Below are 20456 nucleotides of genomic sequence, written 5' to 3' on the forward strand. Positions count from 1 at the left end.
ACACCAAGTAAAGATAGCAATGTAGAAGCAAATTGTTGAACATTAATTTGAGAGAATTGTCATACATGGCAAAGATTTGACTCAGTTAATAATCAGTTAATGATCTGTACAATCAGTTGATTGTTCAGACCATTCAACCTATCAAATTTGAGGAAATCATCAGAATGATTTCCTCATCCAAATAAAATACTTGCCATAGCCTTTATATTATTGGCAGCAATTAACCGGGAGTGTTACTTACATACATTTTTATTAATTTTTTAAATTTTGCACCCCTACCCGTTCAGGTTTACAGTTGTCCTGGGCAACTGCTCAAAGCAAATATGGCCACCTACATTTTTAAACTCTACTGCACTTCCATAAAGGGTCAATCAACAACAGTGACTTTTTAAAAAATTTCTACAGCTTTTTATACATTTGCTGATCTACACTTTGTCATGCAGAGGCACTGTGTTGTTTTAAAAATATATATATTTGTTTAGCTGTTCTAAACATTAAACCACAAAAAAATGTAACAAGCTGTAACAATAAGCATGGTTCCTGAAATAGCTCAAATCCTCCTTACTAGGCCTTTATTCATTCCCTTGATCTTCATGAGTTCACCCGTTATTGACATGCACACACTGTTTTTGAGCAGCATGTAAAATTGCACAGATGTGGGGTCCCTGAGGCAACAGCGCCAGGCTTTTTCCACATTCCTCCTTCTGGTCATGGCTGCAGACTCACAGAGGCCTGGAACAGCAGTGATCCTTTCCACTGGCACTCTCAGAAACTTTTTCCAAGGAAGCGACAGACTCCAGCTGGACCCTTCGTGGCATTTTCAGCTGTTCTTTTGCTTTTGTATTTTCTTCACTGCTTAAATGCCCACTTTAGTGGAATAATTGGTTTCACTCTGCAGGGGACTTTTGACTCAGTGCTTAGGGTCGGAGGAAACATAAGTAACAAACACCCTGCCTTTCTGCACCCTACCTTCAGCTGCAGCTCCCACGCAGCGACACCAGCCGAGTCTGGGGGTTCAATAAAACAAGCTGCACTTTTTTTTTTTCTCCCCACATCTGTTTCTCATGCTGGCGGCAGGATGTAACCTTTAAAACAACAATGCCTGGTTGAGAGACACACCACATAGGAAAGTAATAACTCCAACACGAAACTAAAAATCTGCACATTCAGCTCCTTCTGGGGAACATAATCAGATTTTCATTAACACCCTTCTTTAACTCGTCTGACGTAATGGGAGTTTACAAGAAAGTGGGAGTAGCATCACCCAGTCACTCCCACTGTCACGTGTGAGAGGAACTGAGGAGAAAGTGAAAAGGGGTTTGGACTACAAACAGTAGATGTGGACAGTTTGTGGAAAAAAATAGGTATAAATGAAGAAGCTGGTGGGAAGAGCTCCGCCCCCTCGCTTTGTGAGGAAGTAATCACAGTTGGACTGGGATGATGTGGGCAACGACTGTCCTCCTGCTGCTCCTGCCTCAGCTGGTTTCCTCCACAGTATGTATATGCATGTTGAAAGTTGTTAATCTTTTTTTGCATTTCTGTATTGGGAAACATTTATTAGGATTTATGGAAGGCCGAGTAATGAAGAAAGCTGTCAGCGAGAGGCCCAAACAAGCTGCTTTATTCTGTTTGTCATTGTTTGAAGAAAACATTTATATCCTATAAGAAAATAGAAAGTTAGAGAGCCCATTTTATATTTTATTGAGATAAACACGGTTTTATATATGAAGGATGTTTTGTCAAAACTTTATCCCTTTAGAAAAACTCAATATTTTAATCTAGGATATTTAAATTAAGGTCTAAGGAAATTGTGCTTTTGACATTCTCAGACATTATAATGTCTAATGCTATTTTTACCTTATAATTAAACAAATTTGTATCCCAGCTACTATTTATCCCAGTGAGCTCCAGATTCGTTTGCTTCTTAGTCATTTTATGCCCCCATGCTTTGCTATTTATTCTCAATCTTATTCACTTTTATGTCTGTAAACCAACCATTTTATTCCAGTAAACTTAACTAAAGCATAATAATGTATGTCTCATCAGTAAATAGCTTTTTTGAATTTTATAGATTAAAAAAGACAAAAAACTCAAATCTCTTGTTGCATTTCAGTAGGATTTAATGTTACAGAGCATTACCAATGACTGACCCTATCAGTCACTTTCATAAGACTACTGATTAGTATTTGAAGCTACTCCAAACCACTTCTTAAATATCCCAAAGATACAAATTTACACCTGGTTGTACCCTGAAAATGATCTTTCTGGGTACAACATAGGTAAAACTGCCGATGTAGCAAAAAGCAAAGAGGTGAAATGACAAAGATGTCTTTTATTTGCTTATTATACTTTGACAGTGTAATATTGCTAGCAACTCTGTAAATTAGAGGCTCAAACTTTGAAAAAGCAGAATAAATATTATCCAGCAGATGCCTGGTTTCCAGTATAATGAGGAGTTTTTCAAAAAAGTTATAAAATAAATAGAAATATCTTGTAACATTTAACCTAACATAAAAATGAGGGTAAAACGTTCCAGTGCTTTTCTGACCGCAGGCAGTCTGTGTGCTATCTGATCAAACTGCATTCTTCTGTTTACCTGTAGACTGAAGGTACAGCTGGCCATTTAAACCAATCAGAGCCTGTAAGTGAGGAACTCTCTGACTCGCCTGTCAAAGACCAAAGAGCTTTCAGGCAGACCAAAGGTCACGATGCGTGCTCCATCCCATGTGACATCACCGTCAAACTCCTCCGGGATGAAAAACACTCAATTTGTGGTGAAGTTTCTATTTTGTCCTTGTAGTACTGATAGCTCTCTCATCAATATTGGCTGCTCACTAAGCATGTCTGTTTGCATGTGTGCAGGCCAGCTGCAGCAGTCCCTGCTGGCATTTGGACGTAGCACCCGAAAGCTAATCAGGGATGTGATCGAGGAGCAGCAGAGAGGCCTAGATGTCCTGAGCGGACAGGTAAAACCTGGTCAGAATTTTCTGGTTTGACGCAGAGACTTTAAAGGAATTAGCTGGCCAGTAGTGAGCGCTGCTGTGTCACATTTCCAGGTTTCGGAACTGATGAGCAAAGTGCAGATGCTCAGCTCCGAGGTCCAGAGAAGCAACGCTGAGATGTACTCGATAAAACCTGTTCAGTCCCACGGTAACACACAGGCTCCCTTATACAACATGCAGACCGAAGGGTTATTTTCTATCTTCGATAAAATCCAAATAAATTCGTTTAAATTTGTGGATATAATGGGACAAAATGTGAAAAAGTGTAAGGCATCATATCTAAATCAGGTAAAGAAGGAATTAAAAGTCATATGTAAATAAGAAATGTTAATGTGCAAAGTGAGATTTTCATCAAAGAACCCCTTTAGTTGTTAACAACAATGGCTCAAATATTTTCTTGAATTTGATCGCTTATGATTTTGATCAGGACGAGACTGCAGCGACATCAAGGAGAGCCTGATGTCAGTCGTCCCAAAGATCCCCAGTGGTATTTACATAATCCATCCAGAAGAAACAGACTCTTCTTTTGAGGTACAAAATTAACTTAGGCATTCCCCGTTTGGCTAATTTCCATCATTAAAACCTAAACAAATGTTGTTAAGGTGTTCTGTGAGATGGACTACATGGAAGGCGGCTGGACAGTGATGCAGAGGAGGACTGATGGATTGAATGACTTCAAACGATCCTGGGCTGATTACCTTGATGGATTTGGAAACCTTGCAGGTTGCGCATACATGCATTCATTATCATTAAAGAATCAGGTTTACCTTAAAGCCTTTTCATTCAACTCTTTCTCCTATTTATCAAGCCGCGAGAAGCCTAAAGCTGCAGCGGAGTTTGATCCTCATCAAATTTCTCCTTCTTTGGTTCTATAGGAGAACACTGGTTGGGTCTGAAGAAGGTTTTTCACATCGTCAACCAGAAAGATGCTCGCTTCCAACTTCACATCGCTTTAGTGTCCAACAACGATGTCACGTCTTATGCTTCCTATGATGACTTCCGCCTTGACAATGAAACCCAGTTCTTCAGAATCCACCTGGGCAGATATGCAGGCAGTGCTGGTATGACAAAACAAGGAAGACATCTACATTTCTTTTCAAACCGTTTGATATGTGGCATTATTTTTGCTCAGGTGATGCTTTCCGTGGCTATGAGCAGGAGCAGAACCAGGACACAGCTCCATTTAGCGCCTCGGATGTGGACAACGACGGCTGCAACCCGTCATGCAGCTTTGCCAACAGGACGGTGGAGAGTTGCAGCATCCTGCACAACCACACAGGGTGGTGGTTCAACCAGTGCGGACTGGCGAACCTCAACGGCTCCCCCGAAGATGGGGAACAGAACCAAGGGAAGAGGACACGCATCCTTTGGGACACCTGGAGGCAGAGTGGAGTCCCTTACGCCATCAAATCCGTTACAATGAAGATCAGAAGGCTTGCAACCAACAACTGACACCTAAAGAAGAAGGATGAAGCATTGATGGGCCTCCGACAATTTTACTAACACAGCAAATATTCGGTAGTGCAAAATATTACAACTTATACTTGAACTTAGATAATACTTTCAAAGACCCTTTCTAAAACTTAGCAGATACTTTCAGGAACTTAACAAGCACTTTCTGAAACTTTCATGAATCTTGGCAGATACTTTTAAGAGCTTTTTTTTAATCACGCTTTCTTGAAACTCCTGAGATACTTTCTGGAACTTTTCTGAAATCTACCAAGTACTTTTCAAACATTTTTTGGTGCTTTTTCTTTATTTCCATTCAAATTCCATGGACGTAGCTGATGAGTTTTGGAAAAGTCTCTTTGAAGTTCTGCAAAAGTTATGGAAGATTACCTCAAAGTTCAGCAAAATTATTGTTATTTAGTGCTAAAGAATGTGTACTATAATTATGATATTAAACTATTACTACAGCTAATTTTGTTTTGTCTGAAGAGGACAAATTTATGCCACAAATGCCATTTGACCACTGTTACAAGTAGAAATCCCTGATGTGCACATAAATTCTGTGATTTTTGTTAAACTGTGCTAGTTCTTTTTAATTGCCATAAATGTTTCTATGTAACCTGTCTTTATTTGTTATATTTGAATGTAAATGTTAGTTAAGGAAAACTGCAATAACATACATGAATCCCGTCACCATTTACTTATTCATCTAGAGGAAATGAAAACAGTCAAGCCAAAGCTTTTTATAGTTGGTTTTTATTAATATGATTTTAAGATTTTACATATTACAAGTGGACAATAAAGTCATTCTGCATGTATATGTCGTAGATTAAGTTTTGTTGAAAGTTTGATGGTAAGGAAGTCATAAATAATTTCTAAAAATTCACTGTCTATACCTGACATGAAGGGTGAACCTTCCACTATTTTAGAACCTAATTAAAAGTCTAAACACTTAAATAATATTAAATTAAATATATTTGATCAAATCAGAGCAAAAATATACGGAATTAGCTGTGTCAAAATTACCCAACCAGAACAGCAAAGTGATACTATCAGTTCTTACTAACTTTAGTGCAGTTATTATAAAATAAAAGTAACACTGTCGTTATTTACAACTCAGAGTAAATGTCTTAAACTGTGTTTAACATAAAAGTTGTTTAGTGTACTTACTGCGGTTGTAATTTGAGAGAAGCAGCAACAGGTGAAACAGATTTTGATAAAAAAAAAGAACCAATTCAGTCCAGCAGGTGGTGCTAATGACCCCAATCTAAACATTTTAACTGTCCATCCATCCATCCATCCATCCATCCATCCATCCATCCATCCATCCATCCATCCATCCATCCATTTTCTTTACTCCCTTGTCCCTTAGTGGGGTCGGGAGGGTTCATTTTAACTGCACAAACAAAAAAAGCAACAAACAAACAATCAAGAATCAGAATTGAGTTGTTTTAAGAAATGTTCAGTAATAGTGGTTAAAATTTGTGTTTAAAGCTTTTTATGTTTGTACTGAGATCCTCAGCTGATAACATACAAAATGACCCACATGCATATAAACACGACTCTTTATCGCACAGTCTACACCAAGCAGGTTCTTATTGTTATTGAAACAAAAAAAAACAGAAAGAAGACATATTTATTATTTACAGTTAATCCATTTAAGTCCTAGTTTACAAAAACTTTTCCATTAAAGCGTCTGTTATGTAAGAGGTGTGACATCAGAGGGCTAAAGGACCATAAAGTTTTATTTGAAATCTTACAGAGCTCAATGTTAGCACAACTTTTACCACCGCACATCCGGAAGGCTCAACATCTGGTTTTCCAATGTAAATAGAAAACACCTTTTTTTAGATATGAAAAAAAACCTCCATAAATGATTGAGATCCTAAAAAAAAAATTAATATCAGACAGAGATAATCTGAGTAAATACAAAGCACAGTTCAGGTACATATCCAAGCTGATCTGGTCTTGTCTGAAAAAAGAAACCTTACACCTTTAATAAAACATGAATGAACAGTGATTAACCACATCACTGGTAAGCTGTCGTCATTTAAGTATCTGTAGGATCAGAAAATCCCTTAAAAAGAGTCAACATAAAATAGGACAAAATATTTCTGTAGCTACACGTCATGCCCTGATATAAAGACATTTAAGAACAGATTGATATCCATCAGTCTGAAAAGGTTACAACCAGATTTCTGAAGCATTGAGTGCACCTTTCGACTAGCAGATGTTTTGATAAAATTCGAATGTATTCACTTCAGTTCCCATTTTAAGGAACACTGGATTTTGTGCAGATCTGGATATAAAACTTTTTTAACACAGTCGGTAAGATTTGCCTTTTTCCCTTCGTAACTGAACAATGTTCCTGTATTAACAGAGGTTATATTAGCCTGGCGTTAATAGTTGTTTGGTGATCTGAAAACGTTGAACATGACAAAAAAGGAAGAATAGAAAAATGCGACAAGGTTTCAGCTGCTTTTTTACAGCCTTATTTATCTTTTACTGCTTGGTGTGTATACTCAACCTAAAAGAAGAGCTGTTGCGTGGAAGCACATGAGTTACTTTAGCTTTGAAACAAAGACCAGAGTGCTCGTTTGAGGAGTCTGCATTCTTCTCAGTACTATCCCACCTCTGTCTTCCTGTTTGGTTCTGCACGCAGGAACACGTAATTTACTTTCTGTTTGTGTCCGTTTGCATGATAAAGGTTTATTAACGCAGCTGATAACACTGTAGGAACTCTGGCTCTTTGTGTGGTCTGGTATGTATGTGCATATATTGGCAGCATCCATCAATACACAGGCAGACACAGATAGAGAACGAAGCTCATCCAGGTGCTTTGCACTCTGTGTTCCCCCCAATCAGATTGTGTATGTTTGGGTTGACAGTGTTTACGTCCAGATCTCGGCTCTGTTCTGCTCTGTGGAGGAAGTCTCAACAAAAACTCTTACTGGTGACATTCGTCAGTGTTTAGACCTCTTCCTTGAAACCGCCTAACGCTCTCATAGCATGAAATGTCCAAAGTGACTAATCTTCAGCAATCAGCGCCTTAAAAGGCAGTTTTCTCTCTGACTATCAGACATCAGAGGCTCAGTTTAATCAGATTCTTTTCAGCTTTTAAGGTTTTTTTTTTAATGCGTCGCAACTTTTAATGAGAACGAGCTCCAGTCAAGAGACGAGGCAACGATTTTCTAAAATAGAGAAAATTTACTGAAAACGGCACGCGCAAATTTCATTTACATGTCTCAGGAATATATGTTTAAGTGTGTGTGTTTTTTTTCCCACACTTGACAGAGATCAGTGGAAAGTAGGAGCGGACAGGAAGCAAAGCCTACTGGGAATTTAAACCCGAAGGAATCTCATCTGCAGTTCATCAGCCATCAGTCACTCCTGCATGCATGCATGCACTCGAACACGCACACAAAAATTTATTTATTGTATAAAAACTTAAGAGGAAGGAATATCCATCGTTTTTTCTTCTGAAATTGAACTTTATTAATCCGTCCACAGGTAAGGAAGAGTCAAAGGTCAAGCTAAGAGAGAGATAGAAAGCGAGAGAAAGGAGTCCAGGGATGGCTGAAATGAAAGAAAACAAGTCAATCAGAAATTGACCCTCCAGGATCCTTCCACATCTGTGAGGTTCAACGTGTCATGTAAATAAAAGTATAGTGGGACCCAGAAGGACACATTCTTTCTCAAGGATGGAGAATAAACAAAGGGGGAGGGCGGCAGAGCGAGCGAGGCAGGAACATGCCACAGGCACTTGACTGCTTGTTCACATGAAGCGGGAGCCTGTGCTGCTGGTCATCCTCCAGGATGAACCACAGACCGCCGTCGGCCGACCGCATCAGCCGGGCTGCCGGCGACACGGACAGATCCAGAGCCAGGAGCCGCGACAACCTGCTCCTTTATGATGACTTTGGAGAGGAATACTGCTGTGCTGGGCAATGCCTTGGGTAAGGCTCTGACTTACATCCACTACTCAGATAAACAAACAGTAAACATCTGTATGGAGAAGAAGGTATTGCTGCACTGAGGTCTGGTCTGACTGGAACCTTTTTCATGTTTTTTGTTGTTTAGGGAGATCGAGTTGTAGATTTTGTGCTTGGTCTTTTTTTTTTGGATAGTTGTGTTGAATATAAAATACTGTGGTAGACCAATAAGTTCATGGTTGACTCTCAATGGCTGTAAAATAAATTTAAGTCACCGCCTCACTTCCACCACAGTGTTTGACAGTTTGTATGAGGTGTTTGTGTTGACATGCCTTTGGTGTTTCAAACATGGTGCTGTATGTAATGAACAAGCATCTCTATTTTGGTCCCGACACTCCAGAAGAAAAAACTGTTTTTCTTTTAGATGCAGTTTTAGAAATCTGAGCCACGCGCTCACACTCTTTTATTAGCATCCCTTTTAAGTCAATCTTTCTTTTTTTTCTTTATCTACCATTAACTTTGATGTGTAGCGTATAAGACGGTTGTTTTGCATAGTTTTTCCAACCTTTTGGGAGAAATTGCTAGGATTTTCACTTTTGCTGAAATAATCTGTTGCCCTAAATGTTTTCCACCATTGAACAATTTCTCTAAATGCAGAATGATGGACTTCAGCTTCAGTTTGATGGTCTTATAACCCTCTAAAAGTTATTGTTGATGTTTTCCAACCCTGACATTGTGTGAACATACACCTGTGTGCACTAGACGAGTGTGCACTAGAGTCCCACTGACTGACAATAATCTATTCAACAATTAATATATGTATTTTTAAGCTTTTTACTCCCAGCTTTTCCACTTTGACAGTGTGGGCTTTGATTGGTCTCTCTCTCTCTCAGAGTTAGATTTAAGTAGCGTTAAAACTTGGTAGAGAGCTGATCCATTTTATTACATCCTGACATGAACCGTATGCCTCCCCGATTCCCAGCAGGCACAGCTGCGCTGACAGGTCGCTCACAGCTCGCCTCAGCGCTGCTAAACGCCGCCAGGCTATGCGAGGTCCTGCCTACATGTTCTCAGCTCCTTCCTTCAGCCTGTCAGAGGTCGAGCAGCGTTTCCTGGAGGCAGCCGAGTACGGCAACATCCCAGAGGTGCGCCGCATGCTGCTCCATATCCCCAACCTGAACGTCAATGCGGTGGACTACATGGGACAGAATGCGCTGCAGCTTGCTGTGGCCAACGAACATCTGGAGGTGACGGAGCTGCTGCTGGGGAGGGCAGATCTGGCCAGAGTGGGAGATGCTCTCCTACTAGCCATCAGTAAGAAATTTGCACTTCTGCATGCATAGACAAAAATTTGCTTGGAAATTTAATGTCTGAAGCAAATAATGAAAACAAAGGGGTCAGCAGTGTCTTCTACTACGACTTTTAAGGTTCTTAAAGTTAATTGTTAGGATTTGGGATTTTTGAGTTTTTTGTTAGTTTCTATTTTCACTTCAGTTCCTTCTTAGTGATTCTAGTTAGTTTTTATTTATTGTGTCTTTCTTAGTTACTCTAGTTTATTTGTTCCTTTGTCTTAGATTAATTTCCTAGTTCCCAGTGTTCTCTACCTCTTTTACTCACTCATCACTGGTTCTTCTGTTACTCCTCGTGTTTCCTTGCTGGTATTTCCCCTGGATTTCTGTTTTTGTTCTGCTCTGGCTCCCTGCGTTCCCTGTGAGTTTTGTAAGTTTTCAGTGTTGTCATTAAAAACATTCAACATGATCAATGCTTCCAGCTCCTGTCTGCATTTTGGGTCCATCAACAAACATACCATTAATGATTTTTTAAAATAATACCTTTACTACAAAATCCTACAAACTGTGCCACTGCAGTGGAGGTTAATAATAGAACAACAATCCTAACACACATCTAAATCTAATCTAAGAGGAAGAATTCACAGAAATGTAATTCTCTAGATGTCTGGAGATGTTAGTTAAGGATAGACCCAAAACACTTGCAACTTGTGGATTTGGTAAACATTCTTAAGTAATAAAATGACTTAAAAAGTTTGATTTAAAATGATTTAAAAAGTTTTATAACATTTACCCTAATAGATTTTTCCACCACAAGTTGTAGCAAAAGGTGAACCAGACATGCAAGCTTTGCTTTTTTTTTTACTTTCAAATTTGCATTTTACTTGCATATAAACTAAATTTTACCTTTGTTTCACAATGTTTTAACAGCTTTATTCTACGTTTTCTCTAGGTAAAGGTTATGTCCGTATCACAGAGGCTCTGCTCAGTCACCCTTCGTTTAGAGACGCTCACCGTCTGACAGCAAGTCCGGCACAAGTAGACATGCTGGATGACTTCTACGCTTATGACGAAGATGGGACAAGGTACGACTGGTAAAGAAGCACCATAATGAGGTCAACCACTGACAAAAAAGCAAAAACCCTTTAAATTTGTGAGGGGGTAAAAAGACTACATCAATTTGAGTTATTCTTTTAATCAGATCATCAGTGCAAATGAAAGAAATTGGTCTGAAAACAAAATATGTCCACCGTTTTTGAGTCTGCGGATAAATACAGCTGTTTTATGTTATTTAAATAAATTTTTACCAAGGTGGCCTAGTTAAGGCTGACTTCTTGGTGGACTGAAAACATTGTTACCATGTTTATCCTCTTAGGTTTTCTCATGATGTGACTCCAGTGATACTTGCAGCCCACTGCCAGGAATATGAGATAGTCCACACGCTCCTGAGCAAAGGCGCCCGTATCGACCCTCCTCACGACTACTTCTGTGGCTGCGACTCGTGCAATTATCAGCAGCAGTACGATTCCTTCAGCCACTCACGCTCCAGGATCAATGCCTACAGAGGCCTGGCCAGTCCTGCATACCTCTCCCTGTCCAGTGAGGACCCGGTGCTGGCTGCCCTGGAGCTCAGCAATGAGCTGGCCATGCTGGCTGATATTGAGAAAGAGTTTAAGGTCAGTGGAAAAACATCCTGCCAGCGCAACTGTACTGGTCAAGTCAGGGTTGCATTAATGGCATTGGTTCTGTTTGAAATTGTTCTTGCTGTCTGCTCTCTAAATTTTCTAAAGTGCTGTATGTGAAAATTTTGTTTTCAATTTTAATTATTTTGAACGCCATAATTTTCAGTACCTGAATTTACTTAAGGACATACAGCAGGAACAGAAAGAAAGCAGAACAGCTTAAGATTATTTACACTTATAAAAGTGTTTGATAATAAGGATCACATTGTTACTTTAAACATGACAGGTTTATATGAGAAGGAAAAGAAGTTTTGCTCATAAGTGTTTGATCATAATCCGTTTATGCAGGTTAATAATGAAGAAGTTAAAGGTGGAGTCCCACAAGGTTTAGTGTTGGGAGCAAAGAGTTTTAATATACATATTAGCGACACTACAGCATAGTTTCTTTTGTTTCTTTTTTAACCAACAAGAAAAAAAAATTGATGATTAAATTACTATTGTAAAACTTACAATAGAAACTGAATTTACATAAATACATAAACTGAATTTTTGGGATGCTTTGCATTCTTGACATCCAATTTTGCTTTGGACTTTCACTTATTCCTCCATATTTTAGTTACTTCATTGAGGTGTGGGGAAACACTTTGTGGCTAAAACTAAACTTGTTCTTTTTACAAAAACAAAAAAGAGTAACATAGTTCACTATGTAAAGTGAACACTAACTACATAAAATGAGTGAAACAGAACTGAGATAAAATGTTTGAAATCTTGGTTGTGATTTTTTTTTTGTCCAAAAAATGTATGTGATTTAATGAGCAGAGTACGTGTAAAAGTATAAATCACAATTGTGTTCCTACCACACTTTGTTACTGCTGCTTTAAAATGACTTCAGCTTATGTTCTTATTTTTCTGCAGAATGATTACAGTCGCCTGTCGAACCAGTGTAAGGACTATGTGGTGGGTCTTCTGGATCTTTGCCGCAGCACAGAGGAAGTGGAGGCCATCTTGAACGGAGAAACAGTTTCTGACGACAGCTTCGACATGCCAGGTCGTCCCTCCCTCACACGCCTCAAATTAGCCATCAAATACGAACTCAAAAAGGTAACCAGGCATTCAAGCAAACAACAAAAATCATAAATAGAGCTAATTTATTTCAGTGGTGTTATCAGAATCTGTTATGTCAGGAGAATTTACAAAGCAGTGCAAAAATGTTTAACAAATGTTTTGCTCCCAGGATTTGGTGGATTGCACAAAAACTGCAACAATGCTCTCCTAACATGGATGGTGTTAAGCACCAATAAGCTTGGTAGTTTCCCTCATCTGTAGCTTGAAATGTGATTTCTGAAAATCATTTCATATTTTGAATCGTTAGTGGAAACTATCCTATTCTGGATCTGTCTATTTGAAAGAAAATAACTTTTGAGTCTTTTTTTTCAAAGCAGTACTTTGACATTTGTCAATTCAAGAATGAAATATTCAATTCCTTACTCTGTATTTTTCATGCACAGATTCTCTCGAGAAGAGAACCATTTTGATTCAAGCAAACAGAAAATAAAATACATTGGCAAAAAAAAAAAAAAGTAAATTATATTTAATTTCAGTTCAAATCCATCCAGACCACAGAAAATACTAATTGCTGACCAACAAAATGACATCCTTATGTTCTTCCGGCTCTGGTTGGGGAGTTCTTGCAACTCGTTCCTAACACTTCTTCCTGGCAGAACTTTCTTCTTCTGTGGTGTCCCAGAAATATTGTGCGGTCAGAACTTTGAAGTGGATCTGAGTACTAGAACGATGGATGTGGTCATGGGAGGGACCTGTAATGACTTCCTAGTAGTTCTGCACTTCATTTCTTCGTAATGAGAAAGGTCAAGAATTTTCTTCTTTTTCCTGCCACCTCGAGTAATAAAAAAAGGTCTTTGTTATTGTGGATTATGTGCAGACTGTTTTCTCTGCAGGACATTTATTTGGGGTCAGCGTCAATGTAAAGACCCTGGTTTTATCTTTGACCAGGAGATGACCTTTAAATCATATTTTAGGCAGATTTCAAGGACATCACCATCATGTTGTCAAAAATAGAAATTTCCCAGCCCAGAGAGACAGAAAAAAAATAGTCCATGCATCTGTTACTTTACTGCTGAACTAATGTAACTTTGCAGAAACAGGAAGTCTCCCAAAAATAAAAAAAAAATCCAGAACTGGAGTTTTTCTCTTTAGTTTTATTGTCTCTTTATTTGCTATCTGTTAAAACCTACAAAATAAATACCCTTTAAACATCTAAGACTCTGAACTTTTCATCAATTCCTGTTACACGATCCTCATAAATTGACTGTAGTGCAACATACTGTATTTTCCAGAATATAAGGCACATTGTTTGCACAGTTTGGCGTCTAGAAGACACTTTAGTTTTCACTGTTTGTGACTAAATTGCTTTGGAAAGAACTGGATTGATTCTGAATTAGATTCCATCTAACGTTAAATGAACAGGATTTGTTTGTCTCGTAAAATGATTTAACATCACATTTACTGTGAATTGGTTGGATTTAGCTGCCTGACAATGTTTTAACCCAGCTCTGTTTTCCTCCAGTTCGTTGCTCATCCAAACTGCCAGCAGCAGCTGCTGAGTATCTGGTACGAGAACCTGCCCGGCCTGAGACAACAAACCACCGCTGTGAAGCTGCTGGTGGTGCTGGCTGTGGCTATTGGACTCCCTGGACTGGCTGTGGCTTACTTGGTCACTCCGTGCAGCAGAGTAAACAACATTCAGGCGTAGATTTTACCCACAAGCCACCGGATCACTCATGCTCTCTACTCTGTCCTCAGGTAGGAAAAGTTATGCGCAGCCCCTTCATGAAGTTTGTCGCCCACGCCTCGTCCTTCACCATCTTCCTGGGCCTGCTCATCCTGAATGCAGCGGACCGCTTTGCAGGCACCACGCTGTTGCCTAACATGACCCACCATCAGCAACCTGGAAGTCCACAATTCAAGTTGGACCCCCTGCTGCTTCACCGCAAGACCACCACCCCCTTAACCTGGATGGAGATCCTAATCATTTCATGGGTCATGGGTGAGCGGAAGACGACGATAAATGGAAACAACAACTAAAGCAAATGTTAAAATAAGGATGTGACCTTTAAACTGTGCTGCTGCAGGCATGATTTGGGCCGAAGTGAAGGAGATCTGGAGTCAGGGACCCGGAGAGTACCTGGTGGAACCGTGGAACTTCCTGGACTTTGGGATGCTGGCCATTTTTCTGGCCTCGTTCAGCTGCCGCTTCTCTGCTATGAAGCAAGCTGATTTGGCTCAGGCCTACGTGTACAAACACTGCAAAACTCTGGTCCAACTTCCCCCAGAGATACACTACTTCACTCTGGGTAAGCACACACACGCACACACACACACACACGCGCACGCACGCACGCACGCACGCACGCACGCACGCACATCTAGTATTACCAGTTAAAAATTCCTGCTAAATTCAGGGGACGAGTTTGAAGCTGCAAAAGGTTTAAGATGTGATGGAGGTAAATTAGCAACAGGACAGTAACCCTAAACATTAAGCTAGAGTTACAATAGCGTAGTCAGATGTTAGAATGACCAAGTCAAAGTCAAGAACTAAATCCAGTTGAGAACACTTCAAAGTTAAACTGGACCATTTTTCAGAGAGGAATGAATGAAAAGTCTCTAGAGTTTTAAAGCTGGTGGAGACCAAACTAGTTGCAATTGCAATTTTATTGAACAAAAAATTGACTCAGCAGGATTTCTGCAGGTTTCACCAATTCACATTTAAGACATTTTAAATACCATTATGAAGAATTTAAGACCTTTATCACAACAAAAATTTACAAAAAAAAATAGTAAATAAGTAAATTTGGGTTGGCAACTGAAGACAGACAATAAATTTGCACTTACCCATAATGCTAGATAGCTTAACCTTTTCTGGCTAGCTTGCTAGCAAAGAGTATATTAGCAGCTAGTTATTAGCAGCTAACTGCGCCGTGAGTCACAGAATGCAGAGAACCCAGACTCAAAGTTTTGGGTAACTGTAAAGTCCTGCAAGACAAAAGTTAGCTAGAGTAAATGAGATGAAATAGTCCAGCCACGACAAAGTTTAAGTCATAAAACTAATGTATTTAAGGCTAAATTATAGTGTTTCAATGAATTTAAGACATTTTAAACATACTCTGGTGGGCTAAAAAGTAAATACATACCACACTTTTCAGACTTCTTTTTGCAAGAAATGTTAATCATCTTAATTTTCTTTTCCAGTCACAACTGTGCAAAATGTTGTGTTGGTTCATCCCGTAAAATCTCCATTCAAACCATTAACGTTTATTCATTGTAACATGAAGTAGAGCTGCTGCTCATCAAAAGAAGTTACCGTCGTTATGGCTTTCGAAGTCCTTCTGCTTTAATTACTAAAACTAAAATTAATTTTAATCATGGCTGCAGTCACATTTCCACTTTAAAACAAATCAGGTTTTCATTCGCAGCAGATATCCTGATGCTTTCCAGCTGATTTATGCCCGTTTTGCAGCTCGTATCCACTGGACTCCGTCAGATCCGCAGCTCGTGTCGGAGGGCCTTTATGCGATCGCAGTCGTGCTGAGCTTCTCTAGGATTGCTTACATCCTGCCAGCCAACGAGAGCTTCGGGCCGCTCCAGATCTCTTTAGGAAGAACCGTCAAAGACATCTTCAAGTTCATGGTCATCTTCCTGCTCGTCTTTCTGGCGTTCATGATTGGCATGTTCAACCTGTACTCTTACTACCTGGGAGCGAAGCAGAATGACGCCTTCACCACGTGAGACTTTCATGCACACATAATTCTCACTGGAAGTGATGCTTTTATTGAAGAAAGAGGCTAAAACAGGATTATTTCTGAACTAAACTGGTTAATGTTTTGTGAACAAAGCTTAAACTATGTTGTCCTCATTAGTTTCTCGATAAGTGTTGCAGTGATCTGTTGTTTTTTTAACAAATTTGATTTGACCAGATACTATTTTCTAAAATACACCTGTTTTCATCAGGTTTTTGAGTTTAGGTTTGACTTTGTGTTTGACTTTATTGAACGCAGTGTAATTAAAAAAATAAACAAAGTTATCCATCCATCCATCCATTTTCTATACACCCTTGTCCCTCAGTGGGGTCGGGAGGTGCTGGTGCCTATCTCCAGCTAACGTTCCGGGCGAGAGGCGGGGTCACCCTGGACAGGTCGCTAGTCTGTCGCTAAACAAAGTTATATTCAAACAAAATACATTTAAAACAAAAGCAAAAAAAAAAAGAACAGTAATAAAGTATATTTAAGCAAACATCACTTTTAACATGTTAAAAAATTGTTTCTAAATTAATATACCACAATGCAGCAATATGTCAACTTCAATAAATACAACAACCTTGGTAATAGCAGAAGAAAATTACAAAGAATGTTAGTCTTTCCTTCTCATTCTTATTCTTTTAGGAATTATTGCTTTGCTTCTACTTTTTCTAGATGTATTTATATATTAGAGAATATATTGGAAACAGGTTTCCAACTGTTGGATTATTTTTTTTTCGTGTTCAGCAGATTGCTTAAATTAAAAACGTTCCCCTCTGTATGTTCATGTAGCCTGGAGGAGAGCTTCAAGACGCTGTTCTGGGCTATATTTGGACTCTCTGAGGTCAAGTCTGTAGTCATCAACAATGGACACAAGTTCATTGAGAACATTGGCTACGTACTGTATGGGGTTTACAACGTTACCATGGTGATAGTGCTGCTCAACATGCTCATCGCCATGATTAACAGCTCCTTCCAGGAGATAGAGGTACGTCACTGAATTACATTACCATGTGGTCCAGGTATGAGCCTATAAATATGAAGTCATGTGTTTGGGGTTTTTTTTTTTTTTGCACTCTCTTGTAGAATGAACTTGCTTTGTGTTCATAAAAATGAATTTAGATGCTTTACTGTACACAACTCTGTCTGAACATAAATATATTTAACAGATAAAACACATGTATTCAGTCTCAGACAGCCTAAAAAAAAATTTTTAAGTTTTGTTGGAAGTATGAGATCCAGCAAGTTTGTGGAAGATGAAAACAAAATGGAAACCTTTTGACAGACAAAATTATTTATATGGCAAAAACCAAACTGAATGCAAGGTAGAGGGAGCGTAATGCTGTGGAGATATTGTGATTAAAGGATCACAGCATGTTGATGTGTGAGAATGGCCCAGTCAAAGTCCAAACGTTTCTGTCTCTGGATGTGAAACGATGGTCGAGCTAAACAGAAAAGACTCGCAGCTATTTTAACTCTCCACTTTTTTCTTAGTTTTATGTGTAAAAATAATTTAAGCCATATTTAATTTATCTTCCATTTCACAAATAAGAACTACTTCATGTGTTCTATCATGAAATCTCAATAAAATATGTTGAAAGAATTGCTCAAGCTGTTTGAACAAATTTGCAAGGTGGTGTAAAAAACAAAACCAAGGAACAGAAGCAGGTTTCGACAGTCTGGCCTTCCAGAAACTCCATGTCTAGACATAGCTGGGATTTGTTGTCCAGATGATCTCATAAATTGCTTTTGTTAACGTTGGACAAACAAACCAGAAGTTTTCAGCCTTTAAGTGATGCCGATGTGTGTTTTTTCCCCCCCCAAAAAAGTCAACCAATCTGACTGCTATCAGTGTTTTAATCCAGCTTTCAATGAATTGCAAAGGTTGTTTTATTTTTCTTGTAGTCCTTCAGTGCATAACTTGATCTTCAGTATGTTGTAAAGTTTCTGGGTTTTGCTTCTGCCCATCTCTCTTTTCTCCCCGAACCAAACCTTTCCACTGTTTTGGCAGATCTAAATATAGATGTAAAATGTTCACAATGACACCAAATTACTTAATACAACAGATGTTTTGATTTCTGCCTTTGTTACATGTCATTTGATTATGACATCTTTATTTCTAGGAAGGCCATTCCTGATTAATTTTCTAAATCTGATTATGAATTAATTTATTCCCAAAAGACATTTTATTTGACTAACCCTGTTTTTTTTATTCCATTTTCCATTTTGTTACTCTTCAGGACGATGCCGATGTCGAGTGGAAGTTTGCTCGGGCGAAACTTTGGTTTTCTTACTTTGAGGAGGGAAGGACACTCCCTGTCCCATTCAATCTGGTCCCCAGTCCAAAATCTGTGCTGGGACTGGCCACAGCCATAAAGTCCATGCTCTTGCATGTGGCTCACAGACACAGCGAGAAGAAAACCGAGACACAACTTAATCAGGTATACATGTTCGTAATGACTTAAAACATATGTTAAAGTATTAATGTTCCTTAAAGTTTCTCAGATTTGGTCTTAAAGTTGTTTTCTTGCCACTCTTCCAGAAAGCACAGATTTGCAGAGTGAACAACTAATAGTCATCCTATCTATAGATACTCTCTGTTATTTTAACTGAAGCTGAAAGGAATATCTTAGCTGCGTCCTCCATGAGCAGGTTTTAAATTTTTGAATATTGATTATACCTGAACCTCGAGCAGCTTGGAGTATTCATTGATCTCCTTTACGCTGTTTGTTCAGTGATGCGCTTTTTTTTTTTTACATAAAACATTTAAAAGCCCACATATCACTTATTTAATTATTATAACTAATTAATAATTGTATCCATCACAATAAATCTAAATGAACTACATTAAAGTTGTGGTTGTAAACATATTTGAACTTATCCTCTTTTCGCTTCAGCGGCTGAAAAGTAAATGAAATCATCATTGGCGCCCTCTAGTGGTATTAAGCATTCCTTCCGGATCAAACTCACCTGAGAGCAAAGTTAAATTAATTACTGTTTAGCTAAATCAAATTACATAACATATATGAGTTATTTCCGCAGCTTGGGGAGAGCAAAAGTCCAGGATATGGCAGCTCAAATGGTCCAACAAGATATGAGGTGTGTGTTTTATTATATATTGTATGAAATTAACCTCAATAAATTTACACTTTATTTTCTTATATAATGATGCTATATTCCCCATCTTTTCCTTCACTGGCTGCAGAAGATCATGAAGCGACTAATCAAGCGTTATATAATCAAAGCTCAAGCAGACAGAGAGAGCGACGAGATCACAGAAGGTAACATAAACTAAGCTGTGTGCTTGTCATTATTCTAACTTTGTGACAATAAATGCTACTTATTTTTCTATTAAAAACACTGAGGCATAAATTTTTTAGTGCAATCATTGCAACACTGCCCAGCCATAAGTGTCTGCAATTATCCATTCCTGAGTAATTTGTTTTGATCTGCTCTTATTTTCCATTTTATGTATCCATACCCGCGTCATACTGTAACCTCAAACCTCTGAGTTATTCTTGGTTGCATCTGTTCTGGTCCAGGTGAGCTGAAAGAGATCAAGCAGGACATCTCGAGCCTGAGATACGAGCTGCTGGAGGAGAAATCCCAGAACATGGAGACGCTTGATGGACTGTTGAGGAGGCTGGGAGAGTTCAGCACGCCGTCATCGTAGTGCTCAACCTCTAAATGCTCAAAGCTTGCTAAGTGCCTTTTAAATGTACCTTAATGTACCTGCATTTGGGCAGAGGCATTACCAGGTTATACAGTAGAGTGTTGTGGATACAAAGATACAAGTTCATTATGATTGGAAACATTCTGGAACTTTAATTTTTACACAAATAAATGTGCAAATGAGAGTAAAATCTTCTAAGTTTGCCCTAAAAATGTCAAACGTAACATGTGCTTCTGTCTCAAGTTTTGGTGGGAAAATGATTCCTAAAAGCTCAGGAGCTAAGCTGCAGGTTAGCTCTCATTAGTTTCTGCAGCCCTTTAAAAATGACAGGTTTCTGAGAGGCAAAACAATAGATTGTGGTAAATTAACTAATTTTGTTCCTCCTTTTTTAAAAAAAAAACAAACTCTTAAACACACTCTTAAACCTCGTTTCATTTTCAGGATTCAGTCTTCAAAGTTTCATGTTTTCATCACAAAATCCTGGTATTTTCAGAGATGTGAATACTTTTGAGAACAGCTTACTTCTGTTTCTTCAGTTTTTAAAATGTTTTCCTACAACGTGTCATAGTTTGTGTTGGTTATAATTCTAAGAGTTCCTTTTTGTTTTAAGTAAAA

The 20456-nt window shown here is 38.7% G+C and overlaps 2 protein-coding genes across 2 annotated transcripts; both read left to right on the top strand.

Moving 5' to 3' along the window:
- Window positions 1–1327: 1327 nt before the first annotated feature.
- Window positions 1328–5269, top strand: angptl5 (angiopoietin-like 5). The gene is made up of 8 exons (XM_008427128.2): window positions 1328–1494; window positions 2603–2774; window positions 2863–2966; window positions 3057–3150; window positions 3430–3533; window positions 3605–3725; window positions 3878–4063; window positions 4135–5269. Exons 1-8 carry the CDS (start codon window positions 1438–1440, stop codon window positions 4452–4454), a joined length of 1158 nt encoding a protein of 385 aa, XP_008425350.1. The 5' UTR covers window positions 1328–1437; the 3' UTR covers window positions 4455–5269.
- Window positions 5270–7874: 2605 nt separating this feature from the next.
- Window positions 7875–20446, top strand: LOC103475477 (short transient receptor potential channel 6-like). The gene is made up of 14 exons (XM_008427127.2): window positions 7875–8407; window positions 9366–9697; window positions 10625–10757; window positions 11048–11348; window positions 12270–12455; window positions 13942–14106; window positions 14178–14421; window positions 14507–14728; window positions 15892–16156; window positions 16961–17156; window positions 18409–18609; window positions 19211–19267; window positions 19374–19449; window positions 19711–20446. Exons 1-14 carry the CDS (start codon window positions 8268–8270, stop codon window positions 19839–19841), a joined length of 2649 nt encoding a protein of 882 aa, XP_008425349.1. The 5' UTR covers window positions 7875–8267; the 3' UTR covers window positions 19842–20446.
- Window positions 20447–20456: the final 10 nt, after the last annotated feature.

Source organism: Poecilia reticulata, linkage group LG14 (genome assembly GCF_000633615.1).
Source record: "Poecilia reticulata strain Guanapo linkage group LG14, Guppy_female_1.0+MT, whole genome shotgun sequence".
Classification (NCBI taxonomy): Eukaryota; Metazoa; Chordata; class Actinopteri; order Cyprinodontiformes; family Poeciliidae; genus Poecilia; species Poecilia reticulata.